The following is a 25,405-nucleotide window of genomic DNA, read 5'->3' as shown; positions in this document are numbered from 1 at the left end:
GATGAGAGTCATTGGGATCTGCCTAGTGTTTAGGTTTCATATGTTTAGCATTAACTTCCAGCATAAAGTGAAGGGCTAACTATGCTACCCCACATCCACCAAATGTGGTCTTGCTTCAGGCTGTGATGCTCCATTCTGGGAAAGTGTTGGTAAAGGGAATCCTTTGGCTTCTTAGGCTGATACTAAGCTGGCTCATTCCAGAATCTCACAGTTCTAGGGCTTGCATAATCATAGGAGTGCATTGAGGCTTCTGCTCTGGCTGGCAATGATTCAGACCAAGATGCAAGTTGACCCAGTAGAGTACAATAGGTCTTTCTCTACTGCTAGGGCAGATCAAGAGCTCTATCTGAAAGCACTGGCTGGTGAGAGCTGTCCTGCCAGAAGTAGAAGAATTGGAGATAAGGCCATATGGGCATCAAGGCTGATGCTAAGCCAGATTTTTCTAGAGTCTCATAGACATTGGGACTCTCACAGTCCTTTGAGTAGTCCAGTGTGCAGGCCTGGATGGTACTACGGGAGCAGGTAGATAGATTTCTCTGTAAGCTCTGAACTGCATAAGGGGCATTGATTTCTGCTTTGTGCAGACCTGACATTGAGCTCCAGTCCTGTGCTTGCTTTCAAGCTCTGTTCCCCAGCATGTGGAGTCTTGCTCTCATGCTTTGCTGCCTGAGGTTGAAGGAAGAATAGTGAAGTCAGTTGCTGCCAACTACTTAACACAGTATTAGGGGCTTAATCTGCCAGTGCTGGGCTAGCAATAGAGGTCTACTTGTCAATGGCCTTCACCATAGTGGGCCTGATATTAGATTTCAGGTCTAAGGTCTGTATTTAATTCTTCCTCCCTCCTCTTGGAACTGGAGGAATGACTTCTTTTTGCTATACTAAAAGTAGGCAGTATGCATTCTCACCTGGTTTCCTTTGTTCTTATGGAGGTTATTTGGTGCATGAATAGCTGGTCACCTGATTGTGATTTGGAGTGGGGAGGGACAACCCACGGAGCTTACTTAATCACCATCATAATCTGCTTCCTGAAATACTCTTGTATTGTTCTCTTAATGTTCTTAGTATCAGTAGTAATGGCCCTTTTTGTGCCTGTGTGTATACCAGTCCTGGGCTTGAACTGAGAGCCTGCCTGGATGCTGTCTGTTACCACTTGAGCCACAGTTCTATTTCTGACTTTTAGGTGATTAATTGGAGATAAGAGTCTCAGGAGCTTCCCTCCCTGGGCTGGCTTTGAACCACCATCTCCAGATCTCAGCTTCCTGGGTAGGGTTATAGGCATGAGCCACTGGTGCCCAGATAGTAATGGCCTTTTAAAATTTCTGATATGAGCTAAATATGTCTTTTCTCTTTTGTTCTTCATTGGACTAGTTAAAGATTCTTGATATATAATTGCATATAATCAACTTTTGGTGTTTCATATTGTTATTTATTTTGACTTCCCATTGCACATATCATGATTTTGAAACTGGGCTTTCTTTTTCTTTGCTACTGCTTACTTTAAATGTAATAATGCTTTTCTTTCATGGTGGTATATGTCTGTCTCCTACCTATGTAAGAAGCATAAAAAAAGCAGAGCACTGTGAAAGCAAACCTGAACACAAACAGAGATCACTACAACAAAAAAACAGCTGATGGCATGAAGCACCAACTAACAGGCACAAAGCTCTCAGTTTCACCAATGACATAACCAAAAGAATTCCAATTTCTACATATTCTTGCCAATACTCAATATTTTCTAGCTTTGCTTTTTTTAATTTTCATTTTGTAATGGCCATCTTAGTAACTTAGAGGTGGTGTCTCATTTTTCATTTCTTATGTGTATTATACACAAAGAAGCCTGACTACAGGACCAGCACTTAATAATACCTTTTACTTGGAACAAACAGAGCGGAAATGGCAACATATTGTCATATATGAACCATTTAATTGTTTTACATTAACAACATATGAATAATCAGTATGCAATAGGGATTAGAATACATTGTCAATACAAGTACTAAAGCTTATTTCAATGAGCCAGGAAACTTTATTTAATGAAGGCTGATTCACTAGATTATGAGGTACTGGGAGGTTGGAGAGGACACCTGACAGGTTTCTTTTATAATGAGAAGGAGGTGGGCAATATCCCCAGTGGAACAGACCACAGTTGACAGCACAGACATCTCCAGGCAGCCTGCCATTTTTCAGAAAGGAATGAAGCAGAGTTGGTACAAAGGTGGCACACGGCCAAACGTACTGGCTATTGGGCCAGTGTCGATATCCTTTGGGTTAAACAATGGTTTCAGTTTAAAATTCTGTAAAATTGTAGTCAGAAACAAAAACAGCTCCATGCGGGCCAGACCTTCTCCAACACATGCCCGTTTTCCTGAAAAATAAAAATTATAAGTCTCTCCTTAAAAACAAATTTCTGAGCTGTTACCAAAAGTATGCATTCACTAGTTGGTGATGTTTGGATACATGTGTGGAGAGTACAGGACAGCAGAAAGAATGGTTGGATAGATAGACGGACACAACATTAGACACATTTGCTGTCTACATTATATCATATTTTATCAGGTATCTTTCATTTACCAGCACTGTTTTATAACTTCAATATCTATTCATACCCTAAAACTATTCTTTTAACATTTTAAGTTTTCATCTATGACTAGAAACATATTCACATTTATTGATCATTAAGCTGAAGGGAGAAAGGCTGAGAGGAGGAGGCTCAAATATGTACCCTAGTATAATTTCAAGATTACTTAAATGTGAACTTTTGATACTTTAAAACTTTTTTTTTTTTTTGGCTGGTCATGGGGCCTGAACTCTGGGCCTGGGCGCTCTTCCACAGCTCTTCAACTCAAGGCTAGCACTCTACCACTTGAGCCACAGCACCACTTCCAGCTTTTTTGCTTATGTGGTACTGAGGAATTGAACCCAGGGCCTCATGCATGCAAGGTAGACACTCTACCACTGAGCCACCTTCCCAGCCCCTGATACTTGAAAACTTTAAAGGACTCCTCTTACTGTCCTACTGAGAGAAAGTCTAAGTAGGTCCCCCTGGCCATTTATGTTCTGTTCCTGTCTAGTATCCAAGTTTATTCCCTCCATCCCTCACATTTCTACTCCCAGCTCTGTGCATGGCCCTGCCTTACCCATCTCCAATTCCATGAAGTTTCAAGATTCATGATTTCAAGCTATAATAAAACATGACCTATGTCCTACGTCATTTCCTCAGGGGCAGTGCTAGGTCCTAAGTTCAAGAACAGAACTGTAAAAAAATAAAAATAAAAAGAAAGAGAGAGAAAGAAAAAGAGACAGAGAAAGACAAAAAGAAGGAAAGAAAGAGAAAGACAGGAAGGAAGGAAGGAAGGAAGGAAGGAAGGAAGGAAGGAAGGAAGGAAGGAAGGAAGGAAGAAAGGAAGAAAGGGAGGAAGGAAGGAAGGAAGGAAGGAAGGAAGGAAGGAAGGAAGGAAGGAAGGAAGGAAGGAAGGAAGGAAGGAAGGAAAAGAAAAACAAAAAAAAGAAAGAATGTGGACAATGACTCTCTTTAGCTCCCCAGAAACCTGTATGTCCTTCCCTCACAGCACTAGTCTCACTAGGTTTCAGTGATCAGCTTCCCTAAAGAACTTTACAACCTGGGCTGGGGTGGAGGTGGGGGCAATTTGGGTGGGAGGAAAAGTGGGGGGAAATGAGGGAAGAGGTAACAATGCTGGACAAGAAATGTACTCATTACCTTATATATGTAACTGTGACTCCACTGTACATCACCTTGACAATAAAATTGTTTGTTTTTTTTAAGAGCCTATTGTGTTCTCTAAGGTTTGCCTCCCCAGACCTTAGTCTGGAAGTGAGGAGTACCACAGGACAGATACTCAAACTGTCAGGTAGCTTTCTCAGGACAAGGAAGTCTGAATCTCACTTCTAAGAGGAATTCCTGGGCAGCTCTATCACATTTCCAGAGGCAGAATTCAAGTGTACTCGACTCTTCCTCAAAATGGGGATATTAGGTGAGACATTCCGCACAGCCCCATTAATATGGCCCATAAATGAGGACAGATCATGATTTTTTTTAAAAAAGTTGTGCAAGGGGGTGGTCCTCTCAATGATGCACAAATAGCAACTTGTCCTGCCACAGAGGAGGCACCATGGAAGCTCCAGTTGGTCTCAAATGTTTATTTTCTGGAGCTAGACAATATACATATCTCAGATTCCTAGGTGGTAAGGCTTGGACTGGGATTGATTTCATGGGTTCAGGTCCAACTAGGGCAACATAATGCCTCAAAAAAGTTATCTTAAAAGTGGGAGAGAAGCTGAGCACTGGTGGTTCATGTCTGTAAGCTTATTCAGGAGGCTGATATGGGAGGGTCATGGTTCAAAGCCAGCTGAGCAGGAAAGTCTGTTCAAAGCTAGCCTGGGCAGGAAAAGTCTGAGACTCTTATCTCCAGTTAACTACCAGAAAACCAGAAGTCACACTGTGCCTCAAGATGGCAGAGCACTAGCAAAGCAGTTCAGAGTCAGCACCCAGGCCTCAATTTCAAGCCAAATGACCAACAAACAACCAAAAAAAAAAAAAATGGGAGGGAGCAAGAAAGGGATGACATTGTCCAAAAATGAAATGTACTCAACCTGACTTGTGCAACTGTAACTCCTTTGCATATCACCTTTATAATAACAATTTAAAATTTTAAAAAATTAATCTTGTTTTTAATACACAAATATATATGAGTTTTTATTACCTGTTGAGAAAGGTAAGAAGTAATTACTTTTTTTGAAGTTTCCAGACTCATCCATAAAGTGGCCAGGGTCAAACTTCTCTGGGTTGGGGAACTCCTTGTTGTCATGCAACACAGATGTCAAAGATGTTATTAGGTTGGTGCCCTGGAAACAACAGATTAAAGTATGTAATAAGGAGTTTAAGCAATGGAAAGAAATGATAGAACTCATATCATCCTTAGATGATGTTTTTGATCTATCAAGGGGAACGCTAGACCCAAAAAACAGCAGTAATATTTCCACACAGGCAGACCACGGTCCTGGCTTTGCTACTGTGATTTCTATTATAAGATCAAGGATTCACTACTTGGAAATTTGAATACAAAACCTCAATCTTGTTAGTTGAAAGGCTCAAGTGTCAGAGTGCTTGCCTGAGTTCAAATCTGAGTATTGCACAAAAGAAAACACCTGTGAAATCTCCTCTACTATCACCAAGTACGGCCACTGGTGTCTATTCTTGCCTGTTGAGCTATTTAATTACTTCAGTTACACAATTCACATGGATGATGGCTTAAAATTGAAGCTCATGCTTGAAAAGTCAAGGGTATTTAAAATTCTTTCATTTGGACTTTCATATGGAGACATAATCTAATTAATGATGATTATCTAGGATGATATGAACAGGTACAGTAACACCTACTGAATGTTTATCATTGTAATTTAATATTTGTTTCCTATAATCTAAAATGTGGGGACCTCATCACATAGACTCATACTAAAGTACTTAAACTTTAAGTGAATTAGATTAGAGGGATGATAGATGCATAGGTATATACATAGATACATGCATATATAATACATATATACATATACATTAATTCTTAGATGGATAGATTAAAATGTACATGTATACACTTTATATATTTTATTATGTATCAATGCACACATTTTTAAATTTTAAATTGCATATATATTGGTATCTTAATTCAAAGTTGGAAGAGTTGTTTCATTCTCCTAAGCTTATCATATTTAGGTCAATAATATTATTTTTAAAACAATTTCATATTACATGTTTGGTTTGTTGGTTTGTTCTGGTTTGGTTTGGTTTTTTTGGTTGATTGTGAGGCCTGAACTCTGGGTCTGGGTGCTGTCCTTCAGCTCTTCAGCTCAAGGCTAGCACTCTACCACTTGAGCCACAGAACCACTTCCAGCTTTTTCTGCTTAAGTGGTGCTGAGGAATTGAACCCAGGGCCGCATGCATGCAAGGCAAGCACTCTTACCACTGAGCCACCTTCCCAGCCCCCTCATATTACATGTTTAAGAGTCTAACTTCATATATTTTCAAAGAAGTAACTTCCAAGAATGTAATTTTAAGTTGCAAAAGAAGGTACATTTCTCCAAAGGATAACAAGATGCTAGATATCCATGAACAATAAATTGATGGATGTGAAGGTGTTGAATAAGAAGACTTACTTGCTTGATTCTGTGGCTGAGAAGATTCAGAATACTAAAGAGAGGAGACCATGGAGAGGGGGCAGAAAGGAAGAGAGGGAGAGATAGAAAAAGGGAGGAAGAGAAGAAGACAAGACAATGAATTATAATCTTAAAGATGAGATAAATGAATTAGAACATCCAGAAAATTGTTATGAATAAGAAAGTATGAACTGAGCCGGGATCCGGTGGCTCACACCTATAATCATAGCTACTGCGATCTGAGGATGGCAGTTCAAAGCCAGCCTGGGCAGGAAAGTCCGTGAAACTCTTATCTCCAATAAACCACCAGAAAACTAGAGTGGCACTGTAGCTAAATTGGTAGAGCCTTAGCCTTGAGCTGAAGAGCTGAGGGACAGCACTCAGGCCCAGAGTTCAAGGCCCATGACCGACAAAAAAAAAAAAAAAAAAAAGTATGAATTGCAAAATCCCAGACCTCTGGGACACCAGTGAAAGGCCAAACCAAGTATGGTCATAGAACAAGACATGCAAACTAAGAGCCTAGAAAATATATCCAAGAAAATAGTAAGAGAAATTTCCCCAAATCTTGGGAAAGAGACATGCACCCAAGACTTAACAAAGACAAGACCAAGAAAGGAGCTTCCCACATCATGTTATAGTTTAAGAACTGAGAATATTAAATAAGGAAATAATGATGAAAGCTTCAAGAGAGAAGCTACCGTGTCACATGCAAATGCAAACTCATCAGAATAAGCAGATTTCAAAATAGGAACCCCGAGAACAGAGAGGAAATGAATCAAACATACTGTGACTTGAAGTAAAAAACCTGCCAATATACATTACTCTAGTCAGCAAAACTATCCTTCATAAATAAAATAGAAATAAAACTCTTCAATGTCAAACAGAATTAATAGAATTCATGACAAGTAAGCCAGTACTACAGAAGACACTTCAAAGGTCCCTACACACAGAAGATGATGATAAGCTCAGAAACACCATATGAGAAAGAATAAATTACAGTAGATGATTGCATTAAAATGAGGGTTAGCAAAAAATTAAACATTGAAAACAATAAAATGAGAGTATACATATTTTTCAATAACACCTTTCAGTAATAACTCTGAATACCAATGGTCTCAATACTCTAATCAAAAACTAGTGTGGAGAAAATAGAGTATGCACATTTGAAATAATAAAAATAGACCTTTATCTAAACAGTTATGCAAGTCAACTGAAAATGAAATAAAGACTTCAATGTATGACTAGAGACAGTGTCTCAGGCCTTTAGTTCTAGTTACTTGGGACATAGAGACTGGGGAGATCATGGTTCAAAGCAAGCCAAGACAAAAAGTTAGCAAGATCCTATCTCAACAAACAAGATAGGCATGGTGGGGTGCATCTATAACCCAAGCTATACAGGTGAATAGGTAGGACTATTATGGACTGAGGCCATCTTCCAACACAAAAAAAGTAAAATGAAGCAAGAAGGGCTGGAGGTTTGGCTCAAGTAGGACAGCACTTCCTTGGCAAACTCAAGGCTCTCAGTTCAAACCCCAGAATCACAACAACAACAACAACAAAAGACTTTAGTCTTAAATGTAGGACCTGAAACAATAAAACCAGTAGAAGAAAATAAGGAGAATGAGAAGCTGAGAAGACAGAGCTGATTACTGAAAGGTGAGAGAACAGGGAGTCAGGGTGAGGAGTGGGGCAGCACACTCAATGATCACTCACTCATAGACAGAAGTAGAAGTTCTGATGCGTTATTGCCTAGTGAGTTGGCTGTAGATGGTGACTACATATTGTTACCTCAGAAGCAAGGACTTTGTAATTTCTTCATAGGGAGTTGGTAAAGTATCTGAGGAGATACCTGATCACACAATGAGCATGTGCCTGAATATAAGCATACCAAGAAACCCCATTCAAAGGTATAATTTATATGATTTTTTTGTCTTTTTTGGTACTGGGGATCGAACCCAGGACCTTGCACTTGCTAGGCAAGCACTTTGCCACTGAGCTACATCCCAGCCCAATTTATATGATTTTTAAGGACTACATAATTTGACTTTTTAACTTAAAGATAAGAGAAAAGTCATGTGAGTTGGAATATAAACATTAAGCCAGATAACATTACCTGCATAAGGAAATTAATCTACAAGTAATTAACAATGATGAATAGTTTTAACAAGGTTAGCTAGGTGAAAGTCATCAAAATAATGAGGTCAATAATCCTGCCACGTACACAAAACAGAGTGGAATTTTTTTTGTCTTGATTTTGTCAGTACTGGGATTTGAACTCAGGGTCTCTTGCTCAGCTGGTATTCTATCATTTGAGATACTCCTCTGGCATGAGTTTTTGCAGGTTATTTTGAAATTGAGTCTTGTGGATTTTTCTGCTTGGACTGGTCTTGAACTTGGATTTCAACCTCCTGAGTAGCTAGAACTATAGAAGTATGCCCTCAGTGTCCAGCTCAAAAAACAAAGTGCTTTTATTTATTTATTTATTTTTATTTTTCTGTTGATTGTGAGGCTTGAACTCTGGGCTTGGGCGCTGTCCCTGTGCTCTTCAGCTCAAGGTGAGCACTCTACTACTTGAGCCACAGCGCCACTTCCGGTTTTCTAGTGGTTTATTGGAGATAAGAGTCTCACAGACTTTCCTGCCCTGGCTGGCTTTGAACCGCGATTCTCAGATCTCAGCCTCCTGGGTAGCTAGGATTACAGGCATGAGCCACTGGTGTCCCACCTCAAAGTGCTTTTAAAAGTTCACAATTGGGCTAGGAAGGTGGCTCAGTGGTAGAGCACTTGCCTTGCATGCATGAGGCCCTGGGTTCCATTCCTTAGCATCACATAAGCAAAAAAGAAAAAAGCCAGAAGTGGCACTGTGGCTCAAGTGGTAGAACGCTAGCCTTGAGCTGAAGAGCTGAGGGACAGTGCCCAGGCCCAGAGTTCAGGCCCCACGACCGGACCCCCAAAAAAAAAAAAAGAATCTCACAAAAGTTCACAATTATGAGCTTTTCAATCTCATTTATTTAGGACAAAAGAAATAGATTGCAAGTCATTGCACTGAAAATACAATAATACTGAGAAAAAAATCTTAAGACTCAAATACATTGGTAACATTGGTAACATAACACGCTGATGTTTAAATGTCATAAAAGGTATCTGAGAAATTGACAAATTGTATTTTTAACATTTATTTGGAGCTATAAATACTTGAAAATATCCCCCAAAAAAGTATTAAAGAAGAATAGATTTGGAAGACACCAGCTATCAAAATGTTACAGTTTTATTGTAACTCCAAACTGAAAACAGCACAAAATCATAGAGTCTTCCTTTCATACAGCTTTCACACTTTCTTCATCTTATAATAGTAAACGTCTAAAACCGTATCATGAGTCCAGAAACTACAAGAAAACTAAAATGCAATGTAGGGGAAAGAAGCTTACCTTGGGGATGAGATAGTCTCTGAATCTAATGTCACAGATAGCTGCATGGGGCACATTGTTGGGGATGAGGTCAATGTATCTCTGGATCTCATGCACAGTTGCATCTGTGTAGGGCATGCGACTCCTGTCCTGCATACATGGGCTCCTATGCCGGCCAATTACACGTTCAATCTCTTCCTGGGCTTTAGCTGATAAGATGCAATTAAGAAATGGTAAGATAAGAGAAAAATGACACAGTTGGCAGTAATCTGAGCCCGGCTGATAAGACATAGGATGAAGCTGTGTCCAAGGAAGTAAATTCACTTAGAATTAGAGAAAAATGTGACAAGGTAATCATACAGATAGCTCTACTACTATACAGGTACTAAAATCTACAGACACCATACATTACTGTACAGGGCAGTTAATGCAAATAGATGAGTGAAAATGTTCCGATACCTAAATATCTAGCACATGTGACTGCAAACATTACTATCCTTATAGACACAAAAGCAGAAAACATGAATTAATTTTACATCAAAATAATAATAATGCCCTAAAACTGAATGGCACTAATTTTTTTTGTTGTTGTTGTTCACAGGACCTGAACTCTGAGCCTGGGCACTGTCCCTCAGCTCTTCAGCTCAAGGCAAGCACTCTACCACTTGAGCTACAGCACCACTTCTGGCTTTTTCTGCTTTGTGGTGCTGAGGAATTGAACCCAGGGCCTCATGCATGCAAGGCAAGCACTCTACCACTGAGCCACCTTCCCAGCCCCAGGCACTAACATTTTTATGTGTATATATGGGTGTATATATGTATGTACGTTTGTATATGTATACACTTAACAACTCCTAAGGGTATCCTCTTTCATCTTCATCCTCCCCGTCGATATTCATGAGAGAGAGAGAGAGAGAGAGAGAGAGAGAGAGAGAGAGAGAGAGAGAGAGAGAGAGAGAGAGAGAGAGAGAGAGAGAGAGAGAGAGAGAGAGTGTACTGTATCTTGAACTCAGGGTCTTATACTCTTGCTCACTTCTTTATGCTCACAGCTGGTACTCTACCACTTGACTCATACCTAGTTCCAGTATTTTGCTGATTAGTTGGAGTTAAGAGTTGCTCAGTTTCAACTGCTAGGGCTGGCTTCAAATTGCAATCCTTGGATCTCAACCTCCTGAATGCTAGGATTATAGGTATTAAGGTCGCAAAAGATTTCAGAATTCAAACAGACTCTTAGTACTTCCTTACAACTCTGCAGCTGACTCTATCTCACTTTGTGCCTGTATGACTGAGCCTCTTGGGAGCTCAGTTAGTCTGAGTTACCCTTATAATGCATCTGGGAGAAAAGATCTACCTGATTAAGTGGTGATGTGGAGAAAACCTGGGTAAGGAGAGTCTCTTATTGTAATTTCCTTCTCCCTCTACCTCCTTTGGCACTTAGTTCTTCAATATACTGAACTTTATAGCAATTATAGTGATACAAACTGGCCTATTCATCTATAATAAATCTTCTATTATGACACTTAGGGTACAATTTCAACTTCTTTGCCCAGATAATTACCTGTCCACTTCAGTGTTTTAGGTTTTTAAAGGCTTGCTGACTGTTCACTACACTCTTCTTCTCCAATTTATACAAAAACAATTCTCATTTGTAATTAATGACCATTTAAGTAGGATCCTAACCCAGAAAACCATATGCCATATGGCTAATGATCTGTCATTTGCTAACTTTTGCTAGAACATAAACAAAAAATTAAATTGTTTGTAAAAGTTAAAGTATTGACCCTCAAAAATATTCTCCAATCCTATCACTGGTGGCTAAGTCTATCATCTAGCTACCCAAGAGGCTGAGGTCTGAGGATCATGGTTTGAAGCCTGCACAGGTTGTAAAGTCCATAAGTCTCTCCAATTAGCTACCAAAAAAGCTAGAAATGGAGCTGCTGCTCAAGGGGAAAAGTGCTAGCCTTGAGTTCTAAAGACAGCACCTAGGCACCAACTTCAAGCCCCAGAACTGGCAAAACAAAAAAAGAAAAGAAAAGAAAGAGTTGTAACACCTTTATACCATTATTTAAAGAGAATAAAAATATAAAACATGCCTAAGCAAGAGCCCTTGAGTTCAAATCCTAGTACCAGCACAAAAGGAGGATGGGGAGAATCTAGGGACTAGCACCCTCTCCTCTTCATTTCTGTGAACTTACCTGTGACCTCTGGGTGTTTCAGCAGGAGCAGGAGTCCATATCTCAGAGTAGTGCTTGTTGTCTCAGTTCCTGCTACAAACACATCATTTACACTGGCCACCAAGCTCTCAAGGCCAAACTCAGACTGCTGATTATGTTTTTCCTAGGAGTTTGTGATTATTAGTTACCATAGCAAATTATAACAAACACAAAACAATCTAGTTTGTATAAAGATAAACAAACTTTGAAAATGGATAGCAGATATACTTACTATAGCAACTACATAGTATGGAAGAAAATGTAAATTACTTGGCACAATCCTCATTTTCTACACACCATATTTCCTGTTCCCCTCCCTTAAAATTCCATTTTCTATGTTCTTTACAGCTATGTTGGCCATGCAAATGACATAGAGAAAGAACCTCTGTTGCTATTTTTCCCTTCTTCTCATATATGACAGTAAAGTGGTATAAGTATCACCTTGGAACATGAGTATTTAAAGAATAAAGGCTAGATTCATAAAAGTCCAAGCATCAGTGGCTTAAGCTTCAAATCTTAGCTGCTCAGGAGGCTGAGATCTGAGGATTGCAGTTCAAAGCCAGCCCAGGTAAGAAAGTCCATGGGAACTGTGGTTCAAATAGTGGGTCATTAGCCATGAGTGAAAAAGCTCAAGGACAACATTACCCAGGCCTTATGTTCAAGCTCCAGGACCAGCAAATACACACACACACACACACACACACACACACACGTAAAGGGAGTACTATTAGGAAAGAGGAAAGAGAGCAAGGAAGTAAGTAGGAAGAAGACAAGAGAGGAATACAAACAAAATACATTGTACATGTATTAAAATGACAGAATAAAATGTATTATTTAATGCAAAAACAAATTCTTAAACTGCAATGTTTAAATACTTTAAAAATATGCAAATAAAATCAAAATGTTACCAAAATAGAAAATAAGTTTATATTCTGAACATATTACAGAAATCCAAGTAATAAAACATTTTTAAAAATATAATATACAGTGATATTCACAAGACAATATGTTGGAAATGAACTTCGGGGGGTGGGAATTTGAGGGGAGGGAAAATGGAAGAAAAATAAGGGGAGGATAACAAGTTTGACAAGAAATGTACTCACTATCTTATGTATGTAACTGTAACCCCTCTGTATATCACCTTGACAATAAAATTAAATTTTAAAAATATGTATATATTATACAGGAAACAGCCACTAGTAATTGAAGTGCCAAAGATCATTGATCCCACTGTAAGCCAGCATTTATAACAATACTTTACAACCAAAGGGGGGTGGGGTAACAATGCCTGACAAGAAATGTACTCATTACCTTAATTGTAACAATAAAATAAAATAATGAAAAAGAAACTCTTTAAATGTGTTCAAAATAAGAACTCAAGCAAGTACATTCTGTTGGTAAGGTGTCCATACTTTAACTGGATTTTCCAATTAATTTAGACCAAAGAAGATAAGAATCACTGCCATAGTCTGACCAAAAAAGTTAATTCCATTAATTCTTCCCCCAAGTTTTTAAAATTATTCCCTCTTCTTCACATTATTCCATCAAGAACACATGTCCAACCCAAATAGACAATTTTCTGAAGGTCACCTTCACCAGCTCTTTGGATCCTTGCTACTACAGTCTAATCATGGCTTTCCTGTGCTACAAAATGGTAGAGCAAATGTGGTGGCCTCAGAGAATGGATTTATTCTCTATACTTAACTCTTTTCAACTCTTTCTGGGTATTTCCACACCCCAGTTCAAGGCGGACTTGTACCTATACTTAATATCTTTATGTTGTTCATATTGTGTCTCCCACCCAGTTTTCAGCCCCATTTATACCACTGTTCCATGTCATATCCCAATCATTTCCTCCTTGGTTAAATATACCAAATAATAATAAATGTCTTATTACTGAAATTTCCCATATAAACTCTTTGATTTTGCCCCTCTACTCCTCTAACCAAAACTAATACTTATGGGACTTTGAGATTAGTACAAGAGTGATAACTCAATATAATTTCAGTAGTCTAGATTTTCATCATTCCAAAGAATGATGAATTGAACTATTTATTGTAACTGGTTCTTGAGCTCCATTTTCATCTCAGAAATCAGTCTACTAAACTCCTAAGATATTATATAATAATGAATGTATAATAGTATATGTTGTAGTTCATATATGACCTAATCAAAGCAAAACATTCCATGCCAACATTCAGATTTACCAAGTAACTGGAAAACATCTCTGCCTCCTTATCTGTCCAGATTCATTACTGGTTACATTACTGCCTTCAGTCTTCCATTTCATTGCCCCATGCACATCGGAATTTCTCATTACATTATTCAACCTATCTGAAATCCCCTTCCATGTTCCTCACTGCACATCCATGAAGATCTGTATCAAGCCCATGAAATAAAGGAAGGCTGGTCCAATTAAACTCTTCCCCCTCATTCTTTCATACATTGTGGTATAATCCTGCCCACATTTATTTAAGGCTAGATAGATACTTTGTGTTTTCTAACTTGCTTGTATTTCCACTCCATCTTAAGTATTTATCCAAACTGAAATACAAAATCTGTTTGTTCTGATTATTTAACAGTTGCATTTCAAATCCTCTATGATGCTTTGTGCAGATCCATGCACACACAAACTTTTTAAGGTGCTTAACAAGTGTTTTTTTATCCAACCAGTTATCCCAAAAATTGTAGAAATTAACATGAAAACACAAAATGTAAACAAATACATTTTACCTGTTCCATTTTGATCAGGAAGCAATCAATAAAGTCTCGAGGATTGTTGATATCCAAGGTTTCTTGATGTTCTTTTATTTTCTCCAGAGTATAATTTTTTATATCTTCAAAATTTTTAAGTACTGTATTATGACTCCCTGGGAGATATTTAACAATACCTGGGAAAGTACTGTAGAACTTAAAGAACAACAACAACAATATATAAATAAATATATATATATATATACACGCATATATATACACACACACACACACACACACACACACACACACACACACACACACGCACATTCATGAGGCTGGGTATGGTAACATACGCTTTAGCCCAGCTACAGGAGAAGTTCAGTTGGAATCCCTTAAGCCCACAAATTTTATACCAGCCTGAGTAACATAGTTAGACTTCATCTTAAACTAATCAAATTATAAACATACAATGAATTCTTACATACAATATTCCAACCTATAGTTTTTTAAGTAGGGCGAATAAAATTTGTCTCCATTTTAACTGATAACATTTGATTAAGTGAATAAGAGAATCCTCTATGCAGACAAATAAAAGTAGAAACTGACCACATGATTAAAATCAATAAGAAACCTCAGTAGTATTTTTATTTTTAAAACATTTTTATGTCAATGCTGTTGCTTTTACTGTATCTTTAGACATCAGCTACATCAGTAGAATGTTGCTTAACTCTGTTACAATGGGAAAGCCCTACCCCTAGTAAAAGTTTCCCACCCCAAGTCCCTGAAAAAAAAAATGGCCCTAAACAAAGGACAGGTGCCATTTCTCCCTCTTCTGTGAGAGAATTGGCCTTGTCAGTCCCTGCTGACAATAAACTCCTTTTGCTGTATGTGATTGTGTATCCGCATATTTTTCTGGGCTGGTGCTTTCAGTTACCTAGAACCCTGGAAAGATAAAATGTCATGAATTGCTATTATTATCTTTTTATAGATGAAGACAGAGACAAATGAAGTTTGGACAACTTACTATGGAGCTCAGAGCTGCTCTCTCCTCTTTCAACTCCTAGCAACCAGCCTCAGGAGTAGAATCATGATTTTATAACTGGGAGGGGTCAAAGGTACTATGGTCTTAATTCAGAATTTTATGGATAAGTACATATACTTATCCCCTGTAAATTCAGACAGTTATCTTATAGGCAACTAGACAGCTCAAAAGGGTGATAATGTAATGCTTGGTTGAGTCCGTGTTTCATCTCTTAACTAGGACCTCAGTTGAAGACTCAACAACCCCTACTCTTCAGAGGTTCCTGACAGCTTTATATTCCCACTCTATTACTTGATACCACAAATTAAACTTCTTCCAACTAATTGTGATAAAGAAGTCTCAAAATTTTACTGGAGGACTAGCCATGCATAATGGAAGCTTTTCAACAAGAACTCTGGAAGTTCACTGAGTGCTTAGGTATGCTTGGACAGACACCAAAGAACTGCTTGGAAACTAGGTTGGTAGAAAAAAAATCACCAGTCAATGGGCTTGACTACCAGCTCTATATTCAGGCCTTTGAAAATAAAGGCCTCAGCTTTCTTTTCCACGTATTCCTGGAATAATGCTAAGACCAAGTCAGGACTATGGTATCCAATTAGTCATTTCCCATTAAACAACTTTAAGGTCCAGCTCCCCACAAAATTTCCAAGTCAAAGAAAAAAATTGTCAGAATCTGTTTTGTACAAACTCTGGAAGAGTCAAATGCTTACAAAACCAGTGAAAAGCTAAATGCCAAAACAAACAAAGCAACTTGAAAATGGTAGGAAAGCCTTGTGGCATTGTTTTTGTCTTTGTCCCACTTCTCCTCTTGGCTTGGCAGTGGCCTGACAACAGCAACCTTGCTCCTAGTGCTCCTAGTTATTGGTTCCAGAGCAACGGAGAATGATTTTCTAAGAACCAAGAAGCTGTCTCAGGACTACTAGGACTGAGGCAAGTACTTGTCTTTGTTTCATCTAAGACAGACCTCACCAGGGTGGAAAAGCAGCAAGGAATATTGTAACCTTTTACTGTCACTAAGCAATGCAGCACCACCTAGGTACATGTAAAGTATATAGTAGATATAAAAACCCTAGAAATAAGGTGGGAAGAGAGTATCTTTGAAAAATTATGACATTCAAAAGCCCCCAGTAGCGTGGACCTAAAAGAGCTATAAACATGCCCAGTGTATGTGACAGGCTATGAAAAGACCTGGAAAAACCTCTGCTGATTTAAATAAAGGCTGTACATAAAAATAAGCAAATTATAAGCAATGGCTCAGCACACAGCCAAGATAGATGTTTTCCCTTGCTTCTTCCTGCCTTTTCTCTATCCTCCTTCCTTATAATTCACTCCCTCCTCCTCTCCTCTTCCTACCTGTCCCTTTTTTTTTTCTCTTTTTGATTCCTTGTATTCAAAGAAGCCTCTGTCAAAACTAGCTGCACATGGTATATATATATATATGCATACACACACACATACACACACACATACTTCATGATAGTTTAGAAAAGTCACTCAATGAATGTTGAAAGAAGAAAGGCAAGGTGGCAGTTAAAAGTGAAAGGAAGGAAGGAAGGAGAAAAGAAAGACAAGCAAAAAGATAAAAGCAGGAAAATCTAGAAAGAAGCAAAATCTTCATCCCAGACAAAATTCTGTAAAACAAGCTATGAGATGAATGTTTGGAAAAGCAGACACATTTAACACTAATGTAGAATTTTGGATTTATCAAAGAAATTATCGTAAAAGTGCTGGGAATGTAGCTTACTGGTAGAGAGCTTGCCTTGCTTGCATGAGGCCCTGGGTTCCATTCCTCAGCACCACATAAGCAGAAAAAGCCAGAAGTAGCACTGTGGCTCAAGTGGTAGAGAGCTAGCCTTGAGCTGAAGAGCTCAGGAACAGCACCCAGGCCCAGAGTTCAGACCCCATGACTGACAAAAAAAAATCTGTGAATAAATCAAATGATCTAGGGAAATAAAGGCAAATATTTTTAAAAAGAAATAAGCATAGATGGTTCATTAGGAAGAAAAAAATCTTAATCTTACCTGCATCCATGGGGAGTTCAAAATCTTAAAGTTTTCATTGAATTTTTTCATCAAATTAAGAAATATTTTATCTTTATAATCAAAACGATTCTGGAAAACAATGGAGCAGATGACATTGCAGGGAGCACAGCCCAGGATGAAGGTGGGGTCACAGGGTGCGCCTGAAGAATTGTAAACATTTTTTTTAAATATAGTTTATATACATATATCAAAGTTCTTGTGTTTTAACTTACAAAGAATGGTAATTTTAAAGCCTATACAGCAATATTGACACAGAAATTGCCTAACAAGAATAAGTTTCATATGATTAAACTCTATGTCACTTCTTTTTAAACCTCTATTGGCCATTCTCACAGTATACTTAATAATCCAAATTCTGATGACTAAGAACCCATGCTATTATATAATCTCACTTTATGTGCATGATTTTGACACAAATCCCCATTGTTTTAAAGGCTACAGGAAAAAATGTTTAAAATGTACATTTTCAAAACCAAGAAATAACTCAAATTGTTAGTGAAGAATGATATCTGGAAAGCTTGCAGAAAGCTAAGAAAAAATAGCAACCTAAAACCCTTTTATAGATAATACACAGTTGAGGGAACTCCATGTATACTCAGTAGAGGAAGAATAGAAGAAAGAAAGACCATAGGAAATACAGGTATTTCCTGGAGTAAATGTAAAAATACAAACAAAATTAAACAAAATATTAAACGAAAATAAATACTTTTGAAATTAGCACATACATGTGGGAGCAAAACAAAAGTAAAATAAGAAGTCTTCATTTTAAATTTAAATCCATTTCAAGGAAACTCAGTTAAATTGATAAACCGAATTCTTTTATTTATTTCAGTATTAAAAAAGAAAACAGTAGTAATTTCTTGCTCTATAATATAGAATCTACCCTTATCAACAAGATCCTACATTTTGTTTATTTGTTCAAGGCTTGTCCTCTTATGGAATTCTTGGTTACTACTCTGTGTAACCACTAGCAGAATACTGTATGGCACTGTAAATTTTTTTTTTGGGGGGGGGTCCGGTCGTGGGGCCTGAACTCTGGGCCTGGGCACTGTCCCTCAGCTCTTCAGCTCAAGGCTAGCGCTCTACCACTTGAGCCACAGTGCTACTTCCGGCTTTTTTCTTATGTGGTGCTGAGGAATCGAACACAGGGTCTCAGACATGCAAGGCAAGCGCTCTACCACTGAGCCACCTTCCCAGTCCGGCACTGTAAAGTTTTTAATTTGACCATCACTCAGGTCAATTCTATCAATACACCAAACATGAAAAGAAATTAAAACAGAGGAAAAATTAATTTTGGATAGACAATGTTATCAATATATAGCCGGGCGCTGGTGGCTCACGCCTGTAATCCTAGCTACTCAGGAGGCTGAGATCTGAGGATCGCGGTTCAAAGCCAGCCCGGGCAGGAGAGACCGTGAGACTCCTATCTCCAATAAACCACCAGAAAACCGGAAGTGGCGCTGCAGCTCAAGTGGTAGAGCGCTCGCCTTGAGCTGAAGAGCTGAGGGACAGCGCCCAGGCCCAGAGTTCAAGCCCCACGACCGACAAAAAAAAATATATTATCAATATAATTACTGTCTTCAAATCACCAACAAATAATATGTAAAAACCTTCACATTACAGATATAATTAAAGGTAATCTATATGAAAAGTGTCTGGGTTGGAGATGTGACTCAATGGTAGAACACTTTCCTAGCATGCACAAACTTGGGCTCAACCATATGCACCACCTTAAAAGCAGTGTTACAGAGAAATAATGGATATATAATAGAAACGTGTATTTAACCAATCCAGATGCCCTCAGTAGATGAATGGATCAAGAAAATGTGGTATATATCCACAATGGAATTCTATGCCTCCATCAGAAAGAAAGACATTGCCACATTTGTTAGGAAATGGAAAGACTTGGAAAAAATTATATTAAGTGAAGTAAGCCAGGCCCAAAGAAACATAGGTCCCATGGTTTCCCTTATTTGCAATATCTAGTATAGGTCTGAGTCAAGCAGAAAAGGTCAGATAAGTTGATGTTAGGGAAATTAACTCTAAGATATGTATTCAAATGTTTTTTTTCTTTCATGGGATTGTTTCTAACACATTTATAAAATTATTTCTTTGTTGCTTTGTATGTCCCTCCCCCACGGTATAACCCCTGCTTTCACTGTATTTGATGTTGGTATAATTTGTGAAGGGGAAGGGAAAAAACAAATCGTTTAAATAGGGATACAGGTGGACCCATTGCAACAATGAGACGTACAAGTCGTTATGTTGAAAACGAATTTTACAACTTTGGTGGGAGGGGAGGAGGGTTGGGGGGCGGGGGGGAGGAGAAAAAAATAAAAATAAAAGAAGAAACATGTGTATTTAATAGTTGGTATGAGCAGCATTGTTTAGATGAGACACCAGCAAACTAAGCTTCCAGAGTCACTTTTATTTTTACCATGGGAAATAAGGCATAATTTGAAATTATTAAATTGAAATTTTCTTGGCTATGTATTTCATATTGAAAATCCAATTCCAGTCTTTCCCTCCATTTAGGAGAAAAGAAAAACACTAAGGTGATTTAGAACCCAAAGTAGAAATCAGACTCATTGCGATAAGCGGTTTAAGGATGAGTGCAAGCCGAGCACCAGTGGCTCACACCTGTAATCCTAGCTACTCAGGAAGCTGAGATCTGAGGATTGCAGTTCAAAGCCACCTGGGCAGGAAAGTCCGTGAGACTCTTATCTCCAAGAAACCACTAGAAAACCGGAAATGGCGCTGTGGCTCAAGCGGTAGAGTACTTACCTTGAGCTGGGCAGGGACAGCACCCAAGCCCAGAGTTCAAGCCCCATGACCGACCAAAAAGGAATAAAAAAAAGTATAAGTTCAACTGGTTGTGAGGGGGACATATTTTAAGAGCTCTAACCCCCACATCCAAAGGCTTTAAGATGCACTTGGGATTTTGTTTGTATTCAGGGATGGTGAGATCTACAAACCAGGAAAAGACAGGTACTTATCCATAGTTCCCAAGCTAAGGAGACATGATACTCCATGCTGGACCAAACCAGAAGCATCAGGTTTGGTCAGGAAGCAGAAGGGCAAATAGAAAACAAGGAACAGTGTTCTCGATAAGGGTTTCACAGTAAATACTGAGCAAAAAAAGGTAGGCACACTGAGTAAGCTTCAGTGTTCAAGCCTCAGTTATTCAAGCCTGGATAGTACAAATAATTTCAGTAGGCTCTGGACAGTAAGGATGGTCACTAGTTATACCATATCTAGCCCTGTGGTGATTCAAAGAGAGAGAGATGTTAAGATTGGTACATGAGAATTTGATAAAGAGGGTGACTGGAAGAATATGCTCTGGCCAGGCTGGTTTGCACCTCAAAGGCACTCATGCTTTCTAACCCAGGATTGCCTACTCCTGGGAGGGGAGAGGTATCTCTAGGTCTGAAAGGTAAGCATGATATCCAAGGATTCTAAAATACAGAAAATAAAAAACTGAAATCATATACAAATAATGAGGAGGGCAAATACAAAGAAATTTTAGAACAAAGCCAACTTACAATTAGTGAAGATTAGCAAAGAGATGAAAGGGAAATACATTAAAATAAATGATTCACTACCTTGGTATTTGTATATTTGAAGAATTTTTCTATAGATTATATTTACTCATGAAATATAGAACATTACAGTAAGTAATTAATAACATTAAACCACATTTATAAGATTATTTCTTTGTTGCTTTGTATGTCCCTTCCCCACAGTATAACCCTTGCTTTCACTGTATTTGATGTTGGTATAATTTGTGGAGGAGAAGGGAAAAACAAATTGTTTAAATAGGGATACAGGTGGACCCATTGCAACAATGAGACGTATAAGTCGTTATGTCAAAAACAAATTTTACAACTTTGGTGGGGGGGGGGGAGAGCTGGGGGGGTGGAGGGAGAAAAAAATAAAAATAAATAAAAAAACGTGTATTTAATAGTTGGTATGAGCAGCATTGTTTAGATGAGACACCAGCAAACTAAATGGTTCTGTGTTTTTTTGTTTGTTTTTGTCAGTCATGGGGCCTGAATTCTGGGCCTGGGCATTGTCCCTCAGCTCTTCAGCCCAAGGCTAGCGCTCTACCACTTGAGCCGCAACACCACTTCTGGCTTTTTCTGCTTATGTGGTGTTGAGGAATGGAACCCAGGGCCTCATGCATGCAAGGTAAGCACTCTACCACTGAGCCCCTTCCCAGCTCCAAAATGGTTCTTTGTTTACAGAGAAAACACAATGAGGCTGCATTTAAATGATATCATGTCAAAAATAAAGGCACAGAGCTGGGCGCCCAGCTCATGCCTGTAATCATAGCTACTCAGGAGGCTGAGATCTGAAGATCACAGATAAAGCCAGCCCAGACAGGAAAGTCTTTCTCCAATAAACCACCGGAAAACCAGAAGTGGTGCTGTGGCTCAAGTGGTAGAGCGCTAGCTTTGAGCTGAAGAGCTGAGGGACAGCACCCAGAGTGGAAAGGAGAGGAAAGGAAAGGAAAGGAAAGGAAAGGAAAGGAAAGGAAGGGAGGGAGAGAGAAAGAACGAAAAAGAAAGAAGGAAAGAAGGAAAGAAGGAAGGAAAGAAAGAAAGAAAGAAAGAAAGAAAGAAAGAAAGAAAGAAAGAAAGAAAGAAAGAAAGAAAGAAAGAAAGAAAGAAAAGAAAGAAAGGCACAGATAAATATTATTCCTGGCAGATATAGATAGGGTCTTGGAACAAACCCAAGCATGTCATTGAGACTGAAATAACAAACACCAACAAAGTAATTCTGCATGTCACTTTCTCAAACTCTGTGTGTGAAGATGTGCTAAGACCGTCACCATCATATCCCATGAAACATAATTCCCAGTGAAAAGTTCTCAAAGAACTAAACCATAATTAACATTTATTAAATAAGGCTCAAAACTTTCTAACTTCATGATGTATAGATTCAAAAACAATTAAGCTGAGAAACATAGGATCATACAAGCAACTTACTCACACTACATACATACATGGTCATTATACAAGGACAGAAACACAAATGCTTCCCTGGCTTTCTGCATGTCATCATCTTTCCTACACATGAGGTCTAAAAATGTATCCAAACAAAATATCTTGTCAGGGCTGGGAAGGTGGCTCAGTGGTAGAGCGCTTGCCTTGCATGCATGAGGCCCTGGGTTTGATTCCTCAGCACCACATAAGCAAAAAGAAAAAAGCCAGAAGTGGCGCTGTGGCTCAAGTGGTAGAGCGCTAGCCTTGAGCTGAAGAGCTGAGGGACAGCGCTCAGGCCCAGACCCTCCCCCCCAAAAAAATCTTGTCAGTGACCCACCATTGCTTCTTCTCAACTCCTCCACAAGGCACTGGGCTTCTTCTTGAACACGTACTTCAAGGCTCCTCTTCCCCATTCCGAAATTCCTCAGAGTCATAAGTGAGAAGCGTCGCATCTCCTTCCATTTCTTTCCATTGCTGAAAACGATTCCTACCGGAATGAGAAACACAAACTAGGAGGAATATCTCAGACAAAGAAAAAGCAGATACATGGAAGTCATACGGATGGCCAAGATCTGCCTGAGGAACTCAAGTCTCATCCCCAAGACCACTGGCTATTGCACACAGGAACACACATACACACTCGCACTTACCATAGCCTCTATTGCTTCTTTCAAGAATTGGGAAAACACTTCTACCAGAAAATTCCTCTCCATAATCTTCCAACGCTTCCTTTACTGCTTCATATCCATGCACCACCACAGTGGGTTTCATACCAAAATACACAGTGAACACAGGGCCATAGACTTTTGAGAACTGTAAAGTGGAAACGAAGTTAAAAGAGTAGGAAAAAAAGTCAGCATTTGGACTATCCATTGTACACAATTAACCGATTATATCATCATACCAGCGATATTTTTATTCTGTCAAATACAACTTTAAATGTTGGAAAATTTCATACAGACATAAGAGACCAATTGTTACCCGTGCTACTTGCAGAATAACTCCCCTTGCCCAGAAAATTAAGGAAGTACCATGCAAACTATCCCAACTAGTCACCTCCTTGACCTATGGTTATTGACTCTGTTTTATAGGTATATAACCTGAGGTTCAAAGAAATTCAAATTTCTGTCTGCACACAATAGTTAATAAGTAGAAAGTCCAAATATGAACTTTGCTTAGTCAATACTCAAGGAATTTCCCTGTGACCTTTTGCTTACATTTGATACTAAATGCAGCTGCTGTAAACAGTATCCCTGTGATAAAAAATACTATTAATCTCCCCAGTACATGGTTGAGTTTGGATCTGCTGATATTAATAACTCAGGCAGAGGGCAAGCAATGTGAGAATATGCACTTCATGCCATGGAAGGAAACTTACTTCCATGTGCTCACTCCAAAGTCACAGACACAGTTTTTGTTTTTGTTTTTGTTTTTGTTTTGGTTCCAGTCATGGGGCCTGAACTCTGGGCCTGGGCACTGTCCCTCAGCTCTTCAGCTCAAGGCTAGCACTGTACCACTTGAGCCACAGAGCCACTTCCGGCTTTTTTCTGTTTGCTTATGTGGTGCTGAGGAATAGAACCCAGGGCCTCATGTATGCAAGGCAAGCACTCTACCCCTGAGCCACCTTCCCAGCTCACAGACCCAGTTTTGTATAACACCCAAGTCCATTTTTATCCCACCTACTTCTTTTCACTTATTTGTATTTATGTATGTATTTATATATATATTTACTGTAGAACCATAGGCATTTCCTAGACTCCAAACGTAATTTGCTTCTTTGGAAAAGCTTAAATATGACTGCCAACCTAAACAAAACACACATCATATACAGTATACAACTCTAATCTCTAAAAAATTTTATTACCATTTATTTCAGACAAACTATCATAGCAAATGACTGAAACAAAGAAGCATTAACAATACTTTATATTCTAAATCTAACTTACCACTTAAGTGTTTCTGTACTGGCAAAATGAACTATGTCGTTCCAGTACTTCTGTCAATGACACACCAAACATAATCACATCCACAAGAAATATTTGCCTTGTAATAAAGGAATTTAACTCCAGCAATGTATCTTACTGGATGTATTTTATTTCACAACAGCAGCACAAAACATACTTACATTTGTCAGGGCTGTGCTGATGTCCTTAACATTGATCTGCAGGATATTTCCTATAATTGGGAGAGGAGTGGGGCCAGGAGGAAGCCTCCCCCTCCCAGAGCTCTGTCTCCAGAGTGAAAGGAGAAGCAGACAGGAGAGACCCAGCACCAAGATCACAATTGTATCCATTGAGGCCTTCTCTTCTTGCTGAGGCAACTGTGTGCTTCCAACCCAGAGCTTTTATAACATTCTCTGCAGACTTGATTTGTGACAATCTCATGTTTATTCAATTGTGCAATCAGCCAAGTGCTATTAAGTCTCCTGACTGAACTTTGAGCACTATAAACACAAAAATAATGTGTTCTTATTCTCCTATTGCCCAGCCCTGAGATTGTTGTATAATTAATCTGCTGTAGTCTTTTACACACTATTTTAAAAAAAATTTATTAGTGTATATTAATTGTATGAAAGGATTTAATTTTATTTCCACCACTTGCTGAAGAAGCTATCTTTTACCCCAACATGGACCCATTTATGGACCCATTTATCAAAAATTTGGGTGTGGGTTTGTAGATTCATTTTTATGTTTTCTGAACTAGTCCATTGATGTTAGGGTCTGTTTTTTGGCCAGTACCATGAGGTTTGTTATTATGGCTCTGCCATATAATATTTAAATTTGGTACTCCGGTACTGAATTTTGTTCAAGATTGTATTATATGGGGCCTTTTATATTTCCTTATGATTGTC

The 25,405-nt window shown here is 38.6% G+C and overlaps 1 protein-coding gene across 1 annotated transcript; it reads right to left on the bottom strand.

The window, feature by feature from the left end:
- Positions 1 to 1,902: 1,902 nt before the first annotated feature.
- Positions 1,903 to 24,891, bottom strand: LOC138826149 (cytochrome P450 2C55-like). The gene is made up of 9 exons (XM_070021242.1): positions 24,680 to 24,891; positions 23,205 to 23,367; positions 22,892 to 23,041; positions 17,549 to 17,709; positions 14,522 to 14,698; positions 11,771 to 11,912; positions 9,597 to 9,784; positions 4,722 to 4,863; positions 1,903 to 2,365 (listed from the first exon to the last, which is right to left on the bottom strand). Exons 1-9 carry the CDS (start codon positions 24,845 to 24,847, stop codon positions 2,184 to 2,186), a joined length of 1,473 nt encoding a protein of 490 aa, XP_069877343.1. The 5' UTR covers positions 24,848 to 24,891; the 3' UTR covers positions 1,903 to 2,183.
- Positions 24,892 to 25,405: the final 514 nt, after the last annotated feature.

This window comes from Dipodomys merriami, unplaced genomic scaffold, assembly GCF_024711535.1.
Source record: "Dipodomys merriami isolate MVZ:Mamm:240054 unplaced genomic scaffold, mDipMer1.0.p SCAF_14, whole genome shotgun sequence".
NCBI lineage: Eukaryota > Metazoa > Chordata > Mammalia > Rodentia > Heteromyidae > Dipodomys > Dipodomys merriami.
This window is presented reverse-complemented; position numbering and strand designations above follow the sequence as displayed.

Excerpts from the sequence above, each read along its gene's own strand:
- LOC138826149 (XM_070021242.1), bottom strand. The coding sequence starts at position 24,847 with ATGGATACAATTGTGATCTTGGTGCTGGGTCTCTCCTGTCTGCTTCTC. Across the intron at positions 17,710-22,891 it reads GGAGTTGAGAAGAAGCAATG|GCGCACCCTGTGACCCCACC; the intron begins GTGGGTCACTGA and ends ACAATTCTTCAG. Across the intron at positions 11,913-14,521 it reads TCCTGATCAAAATGGAACAG|GAAAAACATAATCAGCAGTC; the intron begins GTAAAATGTATT and ends ACAAACTCCTAG.